The 19,239-nt window shown below is 38.0% G+C and overlaps 1 protein-coding gene across 3 annotated transcripts in view; it reads left to right on the top strand.

Moving 5' to 3' along the window:
• Positions 1 to 19,239, top strand: part of ilf3b (interleukin enhancer binding factor 3b) — a 77,756-nt gene that overhangs the window by 37,441 nt on the left and 21,076 nt on the right. For 2 of the 3 annotated variants that reach the window (XM_073069292.1, XM_073069294.1), the window contains exons 5-17: positions 1,911 to 2,094; positions 2,267 to 2,414; positions 5,886 to 5,977; positions 6,409 to 6,504; positions 7,881 to 7,992; positions 8,481 to 8,578; positions 8,664 to 8,775; positions 11,947 to 12,054; positions 13,746 to 13,951; positions 14,729 to 14,869; positions 16,928 to 17,065; positions 17,216 to 17,353; positions 18,773 to 18,935. In XM_073069292.1, coding sequence (XP_072925393.1) covers positions 1,911 to 2,094; positions 2,267 to 2,414; positions 5,886 to 5,977; positions 6,409 to 6,504; positions 7,881 to 7,992; positions 8,481 to 8,578; positions 8,664 to 8,775; positions 11,947 to 12,054; positions 13,746 to 13,951; positions 14,729 to 14,869; positions 16,928 to 17,065; positions 17,216 to 17,353; positions 18,773 to 18,935 — 1,736 coding nt within the window. The remainder of the gene's footprint in view (positions 1 to 1,910; positions 2,095 to 2,266; positions 2,415 to 5,885; positions 5,978 to 6,408; positions 6,505 to 7,880; positions 7,993 to 8,480; positions 8,579 to 8,663; positions 8,776 to 11,946; positions 12,055 to 13,745; positions 13,952 to 14,728; positions 14,870 to 16,927; positions 17,066 to 17,215; positions 17,354 to 18,772; positions 18,936 to 19,239) is intronic. The other variant, XM_073069293.1, reaches the window with a different exon arrangement.

Below are 19,239 nucleotides of genomic sequence, written 5' to 3'. Positions count from 1 at the left end.
ATGAGGTTGTATAAGGCATTGGTGAGGCCGCATTTGGAGTATTGTGTGTAGTTTTGGTCACCGAATTACAGGAAGGATATTAATGTTGAAAGAGTGCAGAGAAGGTTTACGAGGATGTTGCCGGGATTTGAGAAACTGAGTAACAGAGAAAGGTTGAATAGATTAGGACTTTATTCCCTGGAGCGTAGTAGAATGAGGGGAGACTTGATAGAGGTATATAAAATTATGGTGGGTATAGATGCAAGCAGGCTTTTTCCACTGAGGCTAGGGGAGACAAAAACCAGAGGACATGGGTTAAGGGTGAAGGAAAAGTTTAAGGGAACTTTGGGGGGGGGGATGTTTCTTCACACAAGAGTGGTGGGAGTGTGGAATGAGCTGCCAGTTGAAATGGTGAATGCGGGCTCACTTCTAACATTTAAGAAAAACTTGGACAGGTACATGGATGAGAGGTGTATGGAGAGATATGGGCCAGGTGCAGGTTAGTGGGACTAAGCAGAAAAATGATTTGGCATAGCCAAGAAGGGCCAAAAGGCCTGTTTCTGTGCTATAATGTTCTATGGGTTCCTAGAATGTGCTGCCAGGGGCAATGGTAGAGGCATTTAAGAAGCTCTTAGAAAGGCATGTGAATGGAAAGGTGGTGCATATGCAGGCAGAAGGGGTGGGTTTAATTAGGCCTCATTAGCTTAATTAGTTGGATAATTAAGCTAATGAGAACAAAAGCCTGTTTCTGTGCTGTACTGTTATGTCCTATTATGTTTTAATCCTGCTGAAGTGTAAGCACCTTTATATATTGTGATGTAACTGAAAGTTCTCCCCATTTGATTGCATTTTCCTTGGAACAGCTTTGGTTGAATCTCTTGGAATTCCCTTAGCAAAGTTTGCTGGAAGGTTTAGAATTGTTCCAGGCAATAACTGGAACTCAACGAATCGCTATCTGGAATTTGCCGAAAAACTGAAACTCCTAATAGAAGTGCTTGCATTAAAGGTGCCTCCTTTGGGCTTGTATTTGTGAAATAAGAGATCTATGACTTGAAGTTAAACAAAGAGTCTCCTCTGGGCATGTTGGGTATTTTGTGTGCCATTAAGTAACTGGTTAGCAGATATTTGTGCTGCCTGGGAGCTATAATAGTGCAGTGTATCTCATATTTTCAAGATATTGAGAGCAGCAGCCTTGAGATGCATCACTCACAACTTAACTGCATTTTTGCTTGGTCGGCAGTCAAGAACTGTGTTTAGATGCACGAATCGTTAACATTCTGGTAAAATTTCATTTATTTGGATGACCTGATGGTTGAAATTGTGTATTAATTATAATTTATTTGCTGGCACGAATTTCAAATTTTTTCTTATTTGTCCAGATCTAGAAACAATAATCTTTAGATGTCTCAATATGTTCTAGATTTTAAATGTGTGCAAAATTTTTCCTGGATTAGGTTTATCCAGCTGTTAGGGTCAGAAAATAGAATTTGTTTCCATACAGTCCTTTAATAAGGCAATCTTCTTACATCGCCTCTCCTTCCATTGCCCAATGCAGTCTGTAATCTCAAAATATTCTTGCCATTGTCAAGTATTTTGTGAAATGATTAATGAAAGTGTTTTCTGTTATGGTGTTCTTGAATGTTTTATTTTAAAACTCACTGGGAATTTTAGTGAGTTGGTCCAGCCATTGAACATGTCAGAATTATTGATTCTGACATTGAAACTGCTGGCACTAATGAGAAATTAAATTCCAATATCTGGATGAAATTGCATTCCCTTGGGAGGAGACTCCCAATGCCGATTTTGATACTACCTTGATAAATTTAATTTGTTGGCTCCTCCTTATTTAGGAAGCCAGAATATCTTTTGGGTGAAAGTGACAAATGTCTTAATAATGGTGTAGACTTGAAGTGTTTTACTTCTCTTAATAGGGAACAGAAGTCAACAGAACAAAATGCCAGCCGGACCCTACGGGGTGTAATGCGAGTTGGGCTAGTTGCCAAGGGACTTCTCTTGAAAGGAGATCTTGATCTTGAACTTGTACTGCTGTGCAGGGATAAGCCTACTAAATCACTGCTGACTAAGGTCAAAGATAATTTGGCTGTACAATTTGCGGTAAGAATTTCTTCCCTGTGCAAAATCAGCAACAGTTTTGTATTACTCTGTTCAATGTTTGATAGTTTAATAAATGAGACTTTAAAACTGATGTTCAGCTTATTAACAGATTAATCTGAAACTCGGAGCCAAAGATATGGATGAGTCTTGAACTGTCTTTTTTAAAATCTAGACGATCACTGAAGAAAAATATGAAATTGATCCTTCAATTGAAGATGCAGCAATTATTATTAAGAATGATAAAGAAGAACCACTAACCCTGAAGATTAAATTGACTTCTCCTCTGGTCCGGGAGGAACTTGAGAAGCAGGCTGCTGGAGGTAGGATGGGTTGTAGGTGGCAAACTTCAACCCGCGTTATAAAATGTTTATTGGGCCTTCAATATAGCTTGTTTTTGGATCATGTCTTGAGGTTAAAACTGCAATATATTATGGTAGATTATGAGTAACTACTGCTCCTGTGAAGTACAGTGTCTCTGTGCCAACAAGTCTCCTCTGGTGGCGAACTGATATTTAAATATCAGTTTTTCAGTCTAGCTGTAAAGAGAGTTACACTCTTAATATACTTGTCTAATCTTGGCACTTCAACCAGATTTACTAATGCAAAACTGCATTAAAATTAATTTAAGAATGAATGGGTAGTAATAATCTTAAGGGAAAGAGTTCCTTAGGTCTTACTGTGGAGAGGTGGGTCTGGCAGTACCTGACTGTTTGACCTTCTGATTTGACCTTGGGTAATCAATCCAACCTTTTTAGCGGCAATTTTATGAAATATATATTTGGAGTGTCTTTCCTGTCATAGTTTGACTCCTAAGCTGGCAGATGCCTTTTCCTTGCTCTTCTGTTGTTCAGTAGGAATGTGCAAAAGGTTATGTGCATATGTTGTTACTTTCTGACATTTATTTCCATCTGGTTGGCAGTTAATGTATTTTACTGTGGGCTTTGATGCCATTCCAATTGGCTTTGCAGGAACTTGTATGCTAGGTAGTGGTCATTGGCATCTGTTGGTGTATGAAGATGCGTGCAGTGTTGTCATTTGTGTTGTAGTTGGTTTGGGGAGGGGAGAGGATTTGAAGATGGGGAGAGTCTTGAACTTATAGATCCACACCAAATACAGTAGGGTGCTGGAGTACATCAAGGAAAAATCATTTAGCTCATTGAAATTGTGCTTGTGCAGTAACAACATTTTTGTGTAGTATAATCCGGCCAATAACAGCCACATTTTGAATGCTCAATTTTATTGGTGTAACTAAGTGAATTTACTGTATTGGATTATGTACCAACCATTCTATTTTGTCCTGGAAAAGACTCATTCATTAATCTGCACAATATTCCCATAGATACCTAGATTATGATCTTCAGCATTTCTTCTATCTATGCTGTACAATTCTAAGTTCACTCTTTGGCAGTTAAAACAACCATGATCTGTAGTATACTGCAGCTTTACACCCTGTAACTGACATCTTAGCAATTGTAGCCTTTTGATGGTCCAATACACAATGTTACACTCAAACTACCTTAAATAAGGTGACCTAAGACTTCTGAACAAGTTGTCCAGAAGACTTGAAGCTTATGCTGAGAATTGTTCTTGATTGTGCATGTGTTCAAGTTGTTCAAAGCCACTGGTTTATACCTGAGTAAGTTTGCATTGCAGCAAAAATGACTAATTCTTGGGCCTTTCAGTTTTGCTTAGTGTCTGAAAAAAATGACATGGCTGGCAAGAGTTTTAGATAATGTTTGGCTCTTTGTAGATTTATTGCATTTGTTTTTGCCTTGCAGCATGTGTCGTTTTATCTCTCTACCAGAGTCCTAAGGTGGTGTGACCTTCAATTTTGTCTGTTATTGCTGCTCTGTAAAATTACTGTGCAACGCTTTTCCAAGTGGCACATAGAAAGGAAGGAATAAATAAGACAGTTTGCTGGTTACTTGAGTCAATTATCTTAGAGCTTTTTAATTGCACATCTTTCTTTTTCCTTCTGGATGGTAATTCCTATTAAACAAGAACTTGTGACAAATTGTGGAAAATCAGCACATCCTCAATTGCAGGGTATTGCTTTTGACATCTGTAATGTGATTAGTCGTGCACTTTTTACTCCTGATTGGAGAAAATGCACATTATACTCTAATATGTAGCAAGATGTCTTGGAAAGTGCAAAGCCTTGTGAATTAATTGGTCTGGCACTCTTTAACTTGTTTCAAATGTAGCCAATTGTGATGGGATGAAGTGCTGGTTTTATTGTATGCAGTGAACTGAGCAATTGCAGTAACACACTCCTATTAGATATTAGCCAAGAATACATGACGATGGTACCAAATTGTCTTGTTGTGTGTCTTACAACCTCAAAAGTTTTGGCAAAAGTGATAAACATACCTTTCACACCTTTGCCTTTGAATTTCAGTGCACAGCCAACTGCTAATACATTGAGCTCTTTCATTTTAGGAGATTGGGAAGTTGAATTCATTTGACAGTTGGAGGATTGGACTCTGAACCAAATGTAATCCAATTGATTAACTTGGTTCCCAAGTTATAGCTGAAGTATAAATAATAACCATAGTTTCAACTTAATGTTTGCATAGGTGATGTGCTGAAATAAAATAAATGTTTTTTTTTAAAATGGAGTGTCACTACTTTCCTACAACTGGAATTGAATCTATCAACTCTCCTTGTACAAAGAACAACCTGTGTGTACTGATCTACCCTGTCAGTAAAATTTGTGGGTTTTGAATGCATTGCTGGAGTTTACTGAGTCAAACACTATTCCTTGGCATATTATCTTTATATTTGCATTGAAAGCATCAGTTTTGGTAGTTATGAGTTTGATCCTGGACTTGATCTGGACTTTTGGGATGTCAGGTTGGTCATTGACTTCAGCTGATTTGGCTGAGAATTTAATCATCTGGTTCTTGGTACGTATCCAAAAACAGAGTTGCGAATTAATTGGTAATTTAACTTTTGAGCATTTGGATTCATTATTCAGAAATATCCATAACAAAGTGACCTTATTTGAAACTCTGGTCAGTAATGGTACTACCAGACCATCAGTTTTGCTGCAGTGCAGACGCCACCAAGTTTGGAATATGCAGTGGGAGACTGAGAAATACAACAGTGGAACTAATATCACTTTTTGGTGCTAAAAGCCTATGCACCAAACAGTTGGACTTGAAATAATGGACTTAATCTGAACACTTTACACTTTTAACAGTTTCCCACTGTATATATAAAAATAATATGGTGTTTGAAGTTTTGATATTGCCTGTGGATTTACTATTTGATCACGTCTACCAAGCCTTCTAGTTTGTCAATTCTTTTAGGGACGCTGGACCTTTGACCAACTGGACGCTCTCTGTCATGGGGGCCTGGGCAGTCGACCCTCGTGGGCAGAGGGGGTTTCCCACGGACAGAGCCCCAAGCCTACTTGATAGCTACATTTACTTAGTGTAACTAACAAGATCAGATAATTTAATAATGTCACATCAATAGAACATAGTCTTCCTCACATCAATAACATCAGTATAGGGATTCAAAAGCCATTTAATATGCATATTAGTGAAAACTATTACAAACATTAATACTCAGGCTTAATATACATTCCTTTAGATTCCTCATTGTTCAGATGTACACTAGTTCTGATCCCCATTTAGCTACACAACAAAGTAGAAATGTTGAGTGTTCACTGCAACTTGACTTTTGGTGGGGAGCCCTGTTTGCCCAGTAGGATGCTGCCGCTCCCCGCCGCATGACAGAAACCCCTTGGTCAAACTGCCTGTCTTCTTATTCCACTCCATCAATAGAAACAGTAACGATGAGTGAGCCTGCGGATGTATTGGACAGGCAGAAATGCCTAACCGCCTTGGCGTCCCTGCGACACGCCAAATGGTTCCAGGTTTGGATCTTGTTCTTACATTATTGTCTAAAGTAGAAAGTTTTTATTAAAATTATTCAGTTCATTTTGTTAATTACGTGTGTTGAATTGATTTTGTATTTTTTAATTTCTGTGCAACATTTAGCTTCTGTCTTGGCACAGCTGCTAACAAGCACTTAAGTAAATGGCTATAGTAGTAAGATGAAAGAACTGGATGGGGTGGGGGTTTTAGGGATTAATCTTAGTATTTTTTGATATAATTGCATCGTTGCTGCTTTGTGTTAAGAGTAATTTTTTTATGAAAAAACTAGATTGATATGTAGTTTTCATTTTAAATACAAGAACGTTTTTACCCTTGACAAAGTAGCACTGCAGATATTAGTTTTGCATTTTATGCTGAATTGAAATGAGTTAGTAACTGGGCACTAACTTTCTAATCCATGATTTTATAGGCCAGAGCAAATGGACTGAAGTCTTGTGTGATTGTCATCCGTGTTCTCCGGGATTTGTGTTCAAGAGTTCCCACCTGGGCACCACTTAAAGGATGGGTATGTGGAGTTTGGTCTCAACAAAGAAATAGTCATGTTCAGTTGGTCAGGAAATATCTGTAGAAGAAATGGTTAATAATTCATTTTGAAGATCTTTCCTCAGAATTCAAAAAATCAAAAAACACAAAATGGAGGAATTCAGCAGGCCAGGCAGCATCTAAGGAAAAGAGTAAATGATGAAGGGTCTCTGCCCAAAACATCAACTGTTTACTCATTTCCATAGATGCTGCCTGGCTTGCTGAGTTCCTCCAGCATTTTGTGTGTGTTAATTAGGAAACTTAAGTTGTAGAGGTGAGAGGAATGGAAAAGTAATATCTCCAAGGCGAGGAGAAACATGGGGAGAAACTGAAAATGAAGTAATCTAGTCAGCAGGTTATTGGGGATATACCTCAATAAAGTATATGTTATTGTTTAAATGGGAAGCAAATTCATAAATTGGAAGTGCAAAGGAACTTAGAAGTTTTAGTGCGAGATTGTCTAAGGTTAACATGCATATTGTGTCTGTCCTAAGGAAGGCCAGTGCAGTGTTAACATTCATTTTGTGTGGACTGGAATATAAAGATAAGGATGCAATGTTGAGGTTTTATAAGGCATTGGTCAGACTGCATTTGGAATATTGTGAGTAGTTTTGGGCTCTTTAAGGAAGTATGAGCAAGAATTGAAAAGTGTCTGGAGAAGGTTTATGAGAATGATTCTGTAAATGAAAGGGTTAATGTATTTGGCTCTAGATGTACTCACTGGAGTTTAAAATAATGTGAGCTCGCCTCCTAATCTTATTGAAGTCTACCAAATACTGGAATGCCTAGGTAGAGTGGTCACAGTTGTTTGTGCAGGACAACTTTGGGTATATTTAGTTGTGACGTTGACCGGTTGTTTATTGGTCAGGGTACCAAGAGTTATGGGAGAAAGGTAGGAGAATGGGGTGAGAAGGAAAATGAAATCAGCCATGATTGAATGGCAGAGCGGACTCGAGTGCCAAATAACCTAATTCTGCTCCTATGTATTTCTGTCTTGCAAAACATTAACCTTGTATTACCTGGCCTGATGAGTGCCTCTAGCTTCTTGCTTGTCAGATTTCTAGTGTTTGCAATTTTTAAAGTTTTCATATGGATATTAGTTAATAACATTTCTGTATTTTTCCCTTCCCCACTTTTCTGGATTGTTTTCTTTATGGATGATTTACTTGAGTGCAGTTTTAATGTTTAGTCAACTATGAAAATGTCTTCAAATTTATTTGCCTGTTTCACCTCTCTCCATCTTAGACCTTGTTCTATTCTGAACTACTGTTTCAGCTTGAACCTTTTAATACTGAGGTCATTTTGAATGTGTATTTTACAGCCAAGGCAAGAACTTAAATATTTGTTTTAAAATTTTAGCCTTTGGAGTTGATCTGTGAAAAGGCAATTGGAACTGCTAACAGGCCTTTAGGTGCAGGAGAAGCAATGCGAAGGGTATTGGAATGCTTGGCTTCTGGAATTTTAATGCTTGGTAGGTGTTTGGTATGGTATGTACAGTTCATAAGTATTTAAACATTTTTACAGTTTTATTTATTTAATCCTCTTCACTCTTGGTCTGCAACCTGGCAGTATAACTGCAATTCACCTGTATGAAATCTTATTTTGTACAATTGCTTGAGCATCCTCACAATAACTCTTACTAAAGTAATGTTAATTCAAAAGTAAATGGTCACTTACAACTGTCAAAACTTACTTGCCAGTGATATCTGCATTCAACTGTCACCTCGTTGTAAAGGACGTACCAAGGACATAAATTTAATGCAATTTGTCAGATTGCCTGTGTAGCATTAAGAGGCCCTTTAAGCTTGAATTCCTGATTCTGTAGAATGTGATTTGTATTTGGCTCAGTTATCCTGAGGTGTCTGGGTGGTGACATGATCCTGGCCAGGTGCCCCTTTCATCTTTGGGCAGAATTTTTGGTTTGACCATTTGTTCTTTGTTTCCTCTTTTTGAATCCAGATGGACCTGGTATCTATGATCCATGTGAAAAGGAAGCTACTGATGCTGTTGGTGCTCTTACCAGACAGCAAAGGGAGGATATAACTCAAAGCAGTCAGGTAAAAATAAAACATTGCTTAATTGTTGTTGTTCTCTTTTTGAATTATGTTTTCTGAATTGTGTTAAACCTTCATTTTTGTTTAGCATGCCTTGCGGCTAGCTGCATTTGGACAGTTGCATAAGGTGTTGGGAATGGATCCTCTGCCTTCTAAGCTCCCAAGAAAACCTAAAAATGAAAATCCAGTGGATTATACAGGTAGGCTTAGCAACCTGCCAACATTTCCCTGGTGGTGGTCTTTTCAAATATAATAAAATATTAATTTGTGACCAGACAGCTAGTTTTCTTCCTGATGCAATTCTAACAGACTAGTGGAAACTTATTGGATAACTCTTTGTAAATACTTTTATCTGTTGCAGAGGAATTTGGTTTACCATGCATTTCTGCTAACTCCATAGACCAGAAATCAGAATAAAGGCGATAAACTGCTCTCTGGTGCATAGTGCACGATGCAGTCTAAAGGCTACTTTCTGCAGACTGTTGAATGAATCTCCACTAAGCATCTAAACATAGAAAACCTACAGCAGAATACAGGCCTTCTGGCCCACAAAGCTGTGCCAAAAATGTCCCTGCCTTAGAACTACATAGGCTTTACCCATAGCCCTCTAAGCTCCATGTAGCCATCCAGGAGTTTCTTAAAGTCTAAATCTAGTTCAGGTATCACCAGATTGCTCAATATAACAAAGGTGAATGTACCCAACATATAAGGAGTTGTACAGTTTGATTAGGATTCCAGACCCAAAATTAGAACACAGGCAATGGCAGCAAAGCCTTTGCACCGAATGGTCCAGATGTTGAGCTGCTGGGTAGGTAAATGTCAAATGCAAAGTGACTTAAGCACTATGCTCCCTCCAGGTAGCATAGCTAAGCTTCAAGCCATAGAAGCAGCCTGAGTCCGTTGTGACATTGAAGGAGAAACTAGAAAGAATAGTGAAATTGAAGGCTAAGATCAAAATAAATTTCAAGCAAAACAAAAACATGCTACAGTTGAAATCAAAACTACTGAAAGTGGTTCCAAGCCCAGCATGACCTGTACAAAGAGGAAGTCAGTTGCATTTTGGGTGACTGTTTTTAATCAGCACTTTGAATTCAGGCATTCACGGGAGAAGAGTACGGAGATCAGAGAATATTTATGGTAGTGAAAATCTGGCAAAAGTGGTGCCAAAGAGGCTGCTGAAATCATTATCACAAGTGCATCACGAGGAGTTCAAAGTACATAAGTCAGCATATATGCTACCCTGCAAAAACAAATAACAATAAATAAGCAATGATTATTAAGGCATGAGATGAAGAGTAATTGAAAGTGAGTCCATAGTTTGTGGGATCCTTCCATTCATGGGGTGAGTGAAGTTAAGTTATCCCCTCTGGTTCAAAGAGCTGGAGTTGAGGAGTAATAACATTCCCTGAACCTGATGGTGTGAATCCTGAGGTTTTTGTACCATCTCCCTTATAGCAGCGGGAAGAGAGTGTGGTCTAGATGGTGAGGTCCTTGATAATGATCGCTGCTTTCCTGTGACACCACACCTTTTGATGTGCTCAGTGGCGGGGAGGGCTTTACCTTTGATGGACTGAGCTGTATACACTCCACCATGCATCTATAGAAATTTGTCAAGAGTTTTAGATGACATACCAAATCTTTGCAAACTTTTCAGAAAGTAGAGGTGCTGCCATGCCTGCCTTGTATCATTTCTTTTGAAATGATAATCCCAAAGAATGGAGTTACTGACCTTCGCCATGTTTGATCCCTCTGGTTTCCTCCTCTTCCAGTCCTTGGTTTTGCTGATGTTGAGTGAGATGGTTGTTGTGGCACGATTCAACTACACTTTCAGTTTCCCTTCTATATGGAGATTTTGTCACCACCTTTGGTTTGACCAGCAGTGGTATTGTCAGCAAACTTAAATGTGGCATTGGAACTATACGTGGCCTCACGGTCATAATTATAAAGCAAGTAGAGCAGGGGGCCAAGAACACAGCCTTGCAATGCACCTGTGCTGATGGTGTTTGTGAAGGAGATACTGTTGCCAATCCAAACTGACTGGGATCTGCAAGTGAGGAAATTAAGGATCTAGTTACTGGAAGTTTTGAGTGCAGGAGCTATTGAGGAGATGCAAAAAGATGACTAAAAAGGAACAACAAAAAGAAAAAATGCTGGAACTGAGTTTCAAACTGGAAAAACAAAACACTACAGTTGCTGAAAATATTCCTTCTCTGGAAAGAGAATGGTTGACCTTAGAGGTTGCGCCTTCATCAAGACTAGTCACTTGGATCCAGTTTTATTTGAGTTCAGGATTTTAACTGCTGCATGTATGAAAACAACACCACTTGTGGAATTTGGTGACTGAAATGCTGAAGGGATCAGACTCACAAGATTTAATGGTGAAAATGAGTTTTATAGCCTGGAAGTAAATGCGGCATTCAGAAAGGATTGTTTGTGAGTGTACTTTAAGATTGTTAAAACAGGACTTGGAATCAGTTTTATAATAAAGTTCTCTGGCTGTAACTTCAATGGTAAAAATTATACAGTGAAAGTGCAGTGAGTAACTCGGCAAATTATAAGTGATTGAATGGGAAGTGCAGTTAGAGTATGCTGTTAATGGGAAGTGATTAAATGAAAATATTGCTGTAAACCAGATTTGTTGGTCTGTACCCCCAATGAACAAAAAGGTACTGCTTAAAATTGGGGACTGAGATTTTGACTTTGCTTTGCCAACCAGAGGTAGAGAGGAATTTCTGATGGGCAACATCTGTATGTTAATATTTGGGTTCATTTTGGACGGGAGGGGGGAATGCAAGTCTATGGTCCTTCCTAGAAAATGAAGACTGTAATGTGATGGCGAATATCTGCCTTGCAGTTTTATTATTAAAAGGTCAAGAATGGGTAACCATGTTTGTAAGGCAGTGTTTATGTGAGAATTCCTTTTCAGCTTCTCTTTCTTTGCATTTTATTCTAAGTTAACTTCATGTGGGTGCATTCTTCATTTTCTCTCAAGGTTTTGGGCTGGGTGCAATTCCTAGCATTACTTTTTCAACAATTTGCCTGCATATATATTGAAGACGAGAACAGTGAAAGAACCATAACCTCTGGTCTATTAAGATACCCTCATACAAATGAGACTCTGTATCATGACATTGACATAGTATAATAAACAGAGGGGTTTTTTTGTGGATACGCATGGTACAGTGTTGAAAAATTGGGGCAAGTTCCTCAACTTGTGTTATTCTGTCCATGATTTTAATTATATGAAGTTTTTTTTGGTGGGGAAGGGACATCTTTAAGGATTCCATAATAGGGAATTGTTGCCTTTATACCTTGAGTTGCTGCAGTTCATCTGTTAGGTGACACTTATTATTTACTGTTAAATATTACAGTGCAAATTCCTCCAAGTGCATTCAGCACCCCGGTGAAGCGGCCAATGGACGAAGATTCTGGTGAGGACAAGTCTCCAAACAAGAAGAAGAAGAAAACTCAAAAGAAAGGCAAGTTGGCATTGCTGCTTCTTCATTAGATGCTATTCACTAACAAATTGTCCACTGCACTTTGCAAGTGAGATTGCTTTAAGGGCAGACAAGCATGAATTTTACTGAAATTTATTCAAGCAGTACTATACGAGGCTTTTGCACAGTACTGTAGTAATTTTGTGTATTGAACTCATGACAAAAAAAAACAAATTTTATATTGTATGTTGATTAACCTGATTCAGATATGGGCTGCTACTGTGTGCTGAGATTGGGAAGGGAGTCATGGTTAGGGGAAGGGAACAAGAAACACCAGAGGTACATTCTGTAATCAACAAACCAGTTGTTTGGAATCAAATGACCTTGCCTGGTATCTCAGAGCTGGGTGTGCCTACACTCCTGTCCCTGGCACTGCTTCTCTGCAATCTGTCTCATACCCCTCCATCAGCGCTACATGTTGACAAATACATTACTGTGCTAAAGTATTAGCCACCCTAGCTACAGTTGAAAGAAAAAGTTGAGCCCTCTGCAGTTACTTGGTTTTCTGCATTAATTACTCATAATGTGGTCTGACCTTCATCTAATTCACAATAATAGACAAACACAGTCTACCTAAACTAATAACAGACACAATTTCTTGATCACATTGCTTAATCATTCACAGTCCAGACTGGAAAAAGTATGCAAACCTTTGTATTTAATAACTGGTAGAACCTCCTTTAGCAGCAATACCTCCAAATGTTTCCTGTAGCTGGTGATCAGACTTGCACAATGGTGAGGAGATATTTTAGACCATTCCTTGATGCAAATCTGTGTCCGTTCATCAATATTTGAGGGATACCTTGCATGAACAGTCCTCTTCAGGTTATGCCACAGCATCTCAACTGGTTTTCTTTTTAAACCATTCTGTCATTGATTTACTCTTGTGTTTCAGATCATTGTCTTGTTGCATTACCCAACTTGTATTAAGCTTCAGGTGACAGACCACTATCCTGATATTTTCCTGTAAAATATCTTGATGCAATTTTTGAATTCATTGTTCCTTCAATGATTACAAGCTGTCTGGGCTCTGAGGCAGCCAATTTTTCTGCTTGCAGTTGTGTTTAAGGTGCAGTATTATATTGTTCTGCCTGTGACATGTGCAAGGCAAAGCAAACTTAGTTTAAGAAGTCAAAAGGGTTAATTGGGAACTTACTACTGGAGGTTAATTAACTGCATTGAGAGTTTCCTGACATTATCTGGAGCTTTGGAGAAGAATGCAGCAGTTTTCTCTATATTTCACTAAATCTATGTTTTCCTCTTTAGACACCCTCATTTGTGGTATTCAGAGCACTGTGGAAACACCAGTCCTTTTTTTCCTGTGTGACTATTGTAACTAGTGCTGACATGAGAAAATGTTGCTGCTCACCAAATTACTTAGTTGTAAAGTGCTTCTTTGATGCCTAGAAGTTGTGAAATGAGCAAGACATTTTTTAAACTTGTATGGTGATGGTTTCACTGGATCTTGAAGTAGTCTGCATTTCTGACTAGGGTTTGGACCAGTTTGGCCAAGACCAGGCTTGGAGTATTAATAAATATATGCAACTATTAGTGTGATAGGGAGAAAAGACAAATCAGAGAATTCAGCCAAAGGAATTTTTTCATTTTTTAAGTATGTGATGCATCTTCTGTAAATTAGAAATTATGTTTAAACTATTGCTTGTGGTCGACAGCAGCAGAGGAAAAGGTCGAACCGGCACAGGCAATGAATGCATTAATGAGACTCAATCAACTACGGCCTGGTCTTCAGTACAAATTAATATCTCAGACGGGTCCTGTCCATGCTCCAGTATTCACCATGTCTGTGGAAGTTGATGGAAAGAACTATGAAGCATCAGGACCATCTAAAAAAACTGCCAAACTTCATGTAGCGGTCAAGGTATTATGATTTTTAAATATTGAATGCAAAATCATTTATATAAATGCCAATATTTCTGCATGCACATATGTTTAAGGTGCAGTATTATCTTGTGTAGTTCCATCTGGGACATGTGTAAGGCAAAGTAAACTTGATTTATGAAGTCAAAGGGGTAGTAGTTCATGATCCTTTGATTTGGAATAATGTGGAATGCTAGCAACTGCATATTGTTGAATTTGGTGTACTTGAGCACAAAAATGATAAATGCTTGAAATTCATCAAAGTTCAAGGAGTTGTGTACAGAATAGCTTTGCTTAACTTAATGATACCAAAGGCCACAAACTTTACTGGACACCGTTTGTACCAGCAACTTGGTGTATTCAGGGACACCGCAATATATTGCGGTATTTGTGATTGGGGATCGATATTGTACTAGTTCTATCTTTTTGCTTTATTTAGCTGTTCACATTTAGCTAGAAGATAGGTGATGAGTTGGAGGGCACCTTCAGGTAATTTTGGCTGGTGGGGATGGTAGAGAAATGAGATTTTGGTGACGAGATTAAATTGCATCATGGCAACAGTGTTCAATTTTATTGCTAGCTGTAAGGTTGTATCATCACAGATGCCTTCCAATGAAGTTGCTATTTAATTTGGGGAATTTGAGCACTTGGAGCAATCAGTAGTACAGATTGCCCAAGTATTCTGCTTAGCTGGGTAAACTAAATTGCTGTTTGGGATATTGTAGTTTGAGTAATAGGGTGTCTGTCCTACCTGATGTCATAACTAGTTTTCTGACAGGTTTTGCAAGATAAAGGTCTTCCAACAGGAGTGGAACCTGAGAAAATTGAAGAAACACTGATCAAAGTAGAACCCAAGCCAGTCACTCCAGTCCCTGCAGCAGTGACCATAAAACCACCTGCTATAACTCCAGAAGCTGAGGTATAATATCTGTTGTCTTTATATTAAAAGGAACATTTTATGGTGAAGTACAGTTTTTTCAACATTTGCAGGGATTTTCTCTGGACACATCTTTATCAAACGTAACACAATAAAGGCTTTTTGGCCCACTGGTGTACTGACTACACTGGTGTGCTTGATCTTATTCTAAGATCAACTTAACCTTTCCCTATTAAATAGTCCTGAATTTTTCTATCATCCATGTACCTACCTAAGAAATCGTTGGTGGGCTTAGTCTTTAGGTTTGCCAACAGTGAAATTACATTAGACAGAGTATCAATCGAGAAATAAAAAGATGCTTCTAAGAAAGATAATACAGTACTCATGGACAGCTTTAATCTCCATGTGGATTTTGCTGAATAAATTAGCAACGGTAATTTTATGGACTCGTTGGAGGGAGTTCCTTATGGCAGTGGGTTGTGGAACAGTTTATTTTACTTTGAGTCCTGTATAAATGAGATTAGATTCATCAATATTTGAATTCTTAATTCAAAATAATGCTGATAAGCTGTTAGAACTTCATATTCATTTTGAAAGTAACTAAAGTAGTTCTGAAACTAGGGCTTTAAATATGGCAATTATCGAGTAAGTTGATGGGCAATTTAGCCATAATGACTTGGAACATTGGATTGAACAGTAAGTGGATAAGTACTTGCGAATAATTTACAAGTCTGGCAGGGCATTCTGTGCACCCACCATTCTTTTTAAAAATAAAAACTAACTAATTAACTTAGTTTTGACATCTTAAAATATGCATTCACACCCATACTTGCACCATCATCAAACCTGGAAGCGGTAAACTCGTACTTTATCTGAATTGGTAATCTTAGTAGCAAGTAGCTGACACTTAATCTCTGATCCCAGTAGCATCCTGGCTTGCAAACCTACAAGTGACACACTTGCCCCAACACTGTGTTTTCTATTGGGTAACCAATCCGTACTAATACATTATGCTTAGTATAAGGAACTTGTATCTATGCAATCATCTCATTGAATGCATCTTGGAAATTCAGTATCCTCCATCCTCTAATTGCCCATTGTCCACTCTGCTCATTCCATTCTCAAAGTGGAAGTAAACTTATCAAAATTGTATTGTGAAATCCTAAATATTCTAACAATTTAGTAGAATAAGACATGTCTTTTCCAAATGACAGATGCTAGCTAGAGCAACTGGCTATAGCTCCTTGTTTTAATGCTCGTAATTCCTGATTAATACAGTAACATTTCTAGGAAGCTGAAAAAGCCTATGCTCGCTAGAATCAGGGGAAACCTTGAAATATCACAACAATTGCATCTACTATCTCTGGCTATTTCTTTTAAAACTCCCTGAAATCTGTCATCCTTTACTCATATTAATTTAGTTAGGATTTATTTTTCTGTAGTGGGAGGACTGAATAAAGTTGTCTCTCCCATTCTACTATTGTACTTTTTTTAGTAAGGAACATGGTCAAATTTATATTGAAAATCTAAATGTCCCTATCATTTCCTGTTCACAATTCCTCTGTCTCAGTTTCTAAGGGACCATCACATGCTTGTTATTTTGTTCCTTTTTGTAAATTTGTAGCTAATAGAATTTGAAAGACTACAGCACAGTGCAAGCTCTCCAGCCCACGATATTTACTGACCGTTTAACCTACTCTAAGATCAATCTAATCATTCTCCTACATAGCACTCTATTTTTCTTTAGTCAGTGTGCCTATCTAAAAGTTACTTAATGCTCCCAATATCTTACAGTGTCTTCATATTCCTTGACCATTCACACTCAGCTGCTAATTATTTCATAAGTTACTAACATTTTCTTCATCCTGAGGTCTGTCACTATTTTTCTTCATAGGCTTTTACTTTCAATCTAGAACTATTCTTAACTCTTGTGTGGTCAGGGTTTCCTTTCAAAGTATTTTATTGCTCACTGGTATGTATTGTTATTGAAACAATTAAATATTTCTGTAAGCATCCCCCTGTACTTCCAATCACTTAAAAATTATACCCCCTCATTTTTTTGGTGTTTTCAATTGATACAGTTTTCTAATATCTATTTAGAGTACACGTCAACAAGGGCCAATTTTGACCAAACAAGGGAAAAATCCAGTAATGGAGCTAAATGAGAAGCGAAGGGGACTTAAGTACGAATTAATATCTGAGACGGGTGGTAGCCATGACAAGCGGTTTGTTATGGAGGTAAGGATCAACTTTAATAAAAAATGTGAAAGTAAGAACTATTATTATGTGAAAAGTTTTGCAGATAATTTTGAATATCAAAAATGCTGCAGGTGATTGTGAATGTAGTTTATGTCATCTTAAGAAATAAGGTTTTTTTATTTACTCCAGGTTGAAGTTGATGGTCAGAAATTTACTGGATCAGGCTCCAATAAGAAAGTGGCAAAAGCCCATGCTGCACTAGCTGCTTTGGAGAAACTTTTTCCCCACCAGCCTCCTATGGAGGTAAAGAAGAAAAGGATTATTCAGGTAGATCTTCTAAAACAACATGTTGTCTATGTTAAGCATTGGGTTATTTGAAAAAAGATTAAACTTTGCTCTGAACAGTAATTTAGTAGGCTCCATAATTTTCGATGTGCTTAACACTGAAAGGTATTCACGTTCATAATTGTGATTTTGTTCACGAGTTGGAAGCTTACTTAGCTAGAACATCCAAATTCATTACTTATTTATATTGTCCTTGTAAATCCATATATAAGCTTCTATAAGGGCCACCACATCAAGATCAAGAACATTCCTACTGAAGCATAGGTTGCTATCAGCAGATATTCCTTAGTCTTATGCCAAAGGTTGATTGACTGTGGTTTCTGGTTTCACCACAAGATTTCATGTTTTCTATGAAGGTTCTTCCTCTCCCAGGGTGAGGTCGTTGGAACTTCTGTTGGTGTTCCTGAAGCTCTGGGTTTATACAGGATAGGGTTGCTAGCCTCATGCCCGACTCTCCTCCTTTTGCAGCTGGGCTTGGCACCGCTGATACGAGGTTTCAGACTCTGTGGCTGACAATTTGGATGATGTTTCATAATTTAAGCATTACTGGCAATGTAGCTGTTAGGTGAAGATAGAATCAGGCTTTATATTGAAGATATTGTGATCAAAGAATGAAATACATACTTGAAGATCTGTGTTCCTCATGTTAATTATTACTGCATGTGAATTTGACTTAAAGAGAAAAGTAATGGGATGACAAAAATGGAGAGAATTCTGTTTTGGAGCAATATATGGAATGTAAAAAATAAGCAATCTTAGTCACCTGGTGTTCAACATTACAGAAAATATGTTGAGTTTGACGTTTAAAATCTATTTAAGAAATTCAAAGAAAGGACCTGGTTAAATTCATGTGTTTGATTAGAACAAAGAAGAGAATTTTAAAGCAATTTGATTGGGGTGTTAAAATTTAATGAAAGGTAGACTACTCTAGATATTGTGATCCCAAATTCAGGGTCTAAATGTATGATTAAAAAAGTAAAAAGTTGTTGAGGGTGAAGACTGTACAACTCAAAAATGAAGCAGAACTGCACTTTCTCCATAATGGATTAGATGAGTAGTTGAAACACAGCAGAATCACCCATACAGATAGGCTGTTTCATTTAATAAAAACTTAACTGCACCTTCTCTCGTGCACCCACTTAATGGAACGTAAAGCAAAAAAAATCTTGCTGTCACCATTGTGCCTGTATGTGGATTGGGTCTGAATGGAGTAGAAATGTACAAAGCCTATTTACTGTATACTTAGTTTGTGCAACATTTTAATTTGGTATTAGCTACACGGAGTCTGAGATTAATCTGTAGTATAGATGAGACGGGAAAATCAAAGCATATGTTAATGACTGTACTACACTACAGAAAGCTTTCAGATTTAATTTAACATATAGATTTCTCTCTAAACAGCCGCAGCAGCACAACATGGGATTTGGTGGTGGAATGGGTATGGGAGTGCTACCTTCTGGTCCCCCCGCTGGCCCTCCTGTACAGAGAGGTAGGGGCAGAGGACGTGGAAGAGGTGGCAGAGGTGGTTTCAATATTTCCAACAATTCTGGCTACTTGTCTTCAGGTAAGGCTTTGTTTACAGAATAAATTTGCCTTTATTCTGTAGCTTGTGCTGCAGTGTCCCTCATTGCACCTTGGGGCCAGCTTGAGGTAGCTCTTAATATGTTGTAACTGTAAGATATTCCCAGTGGCAGTGCTTCTGTTATTGAAACCATTTTAATCAGGACACAATTTTATTTTGTGGAACATTTTTATTAAATTTACAAAAGACTGGCTATTTTCTCTTCAGGTCTGATAAAAATGAGTCACAATGTTGGGCTGAAATAGTCTCTATTTCACTCTGAGGTTGCACGCTATCTTGTGCTGTG

The sequence above is a fragment of the Hemitrygon akajei genome, chromosome 16 (assembly GCF_048418815.1).
Source record: "Hemitrygon akajei chromosome 16, sHemAka1.3, whole genome shotgun sequence".
Taxonomy (NCBI): Eukaryota; Metazoa; Chordata; class Chondrichthyes; order Myliobatiformes; family Dasyatidae; genus Hemitrygon; species Hemitrygon akajei.
Note: the sequence above shows the minus strand (reverse complement) of the source record. Positions and strands in the feature narration are given on the sequence as shown.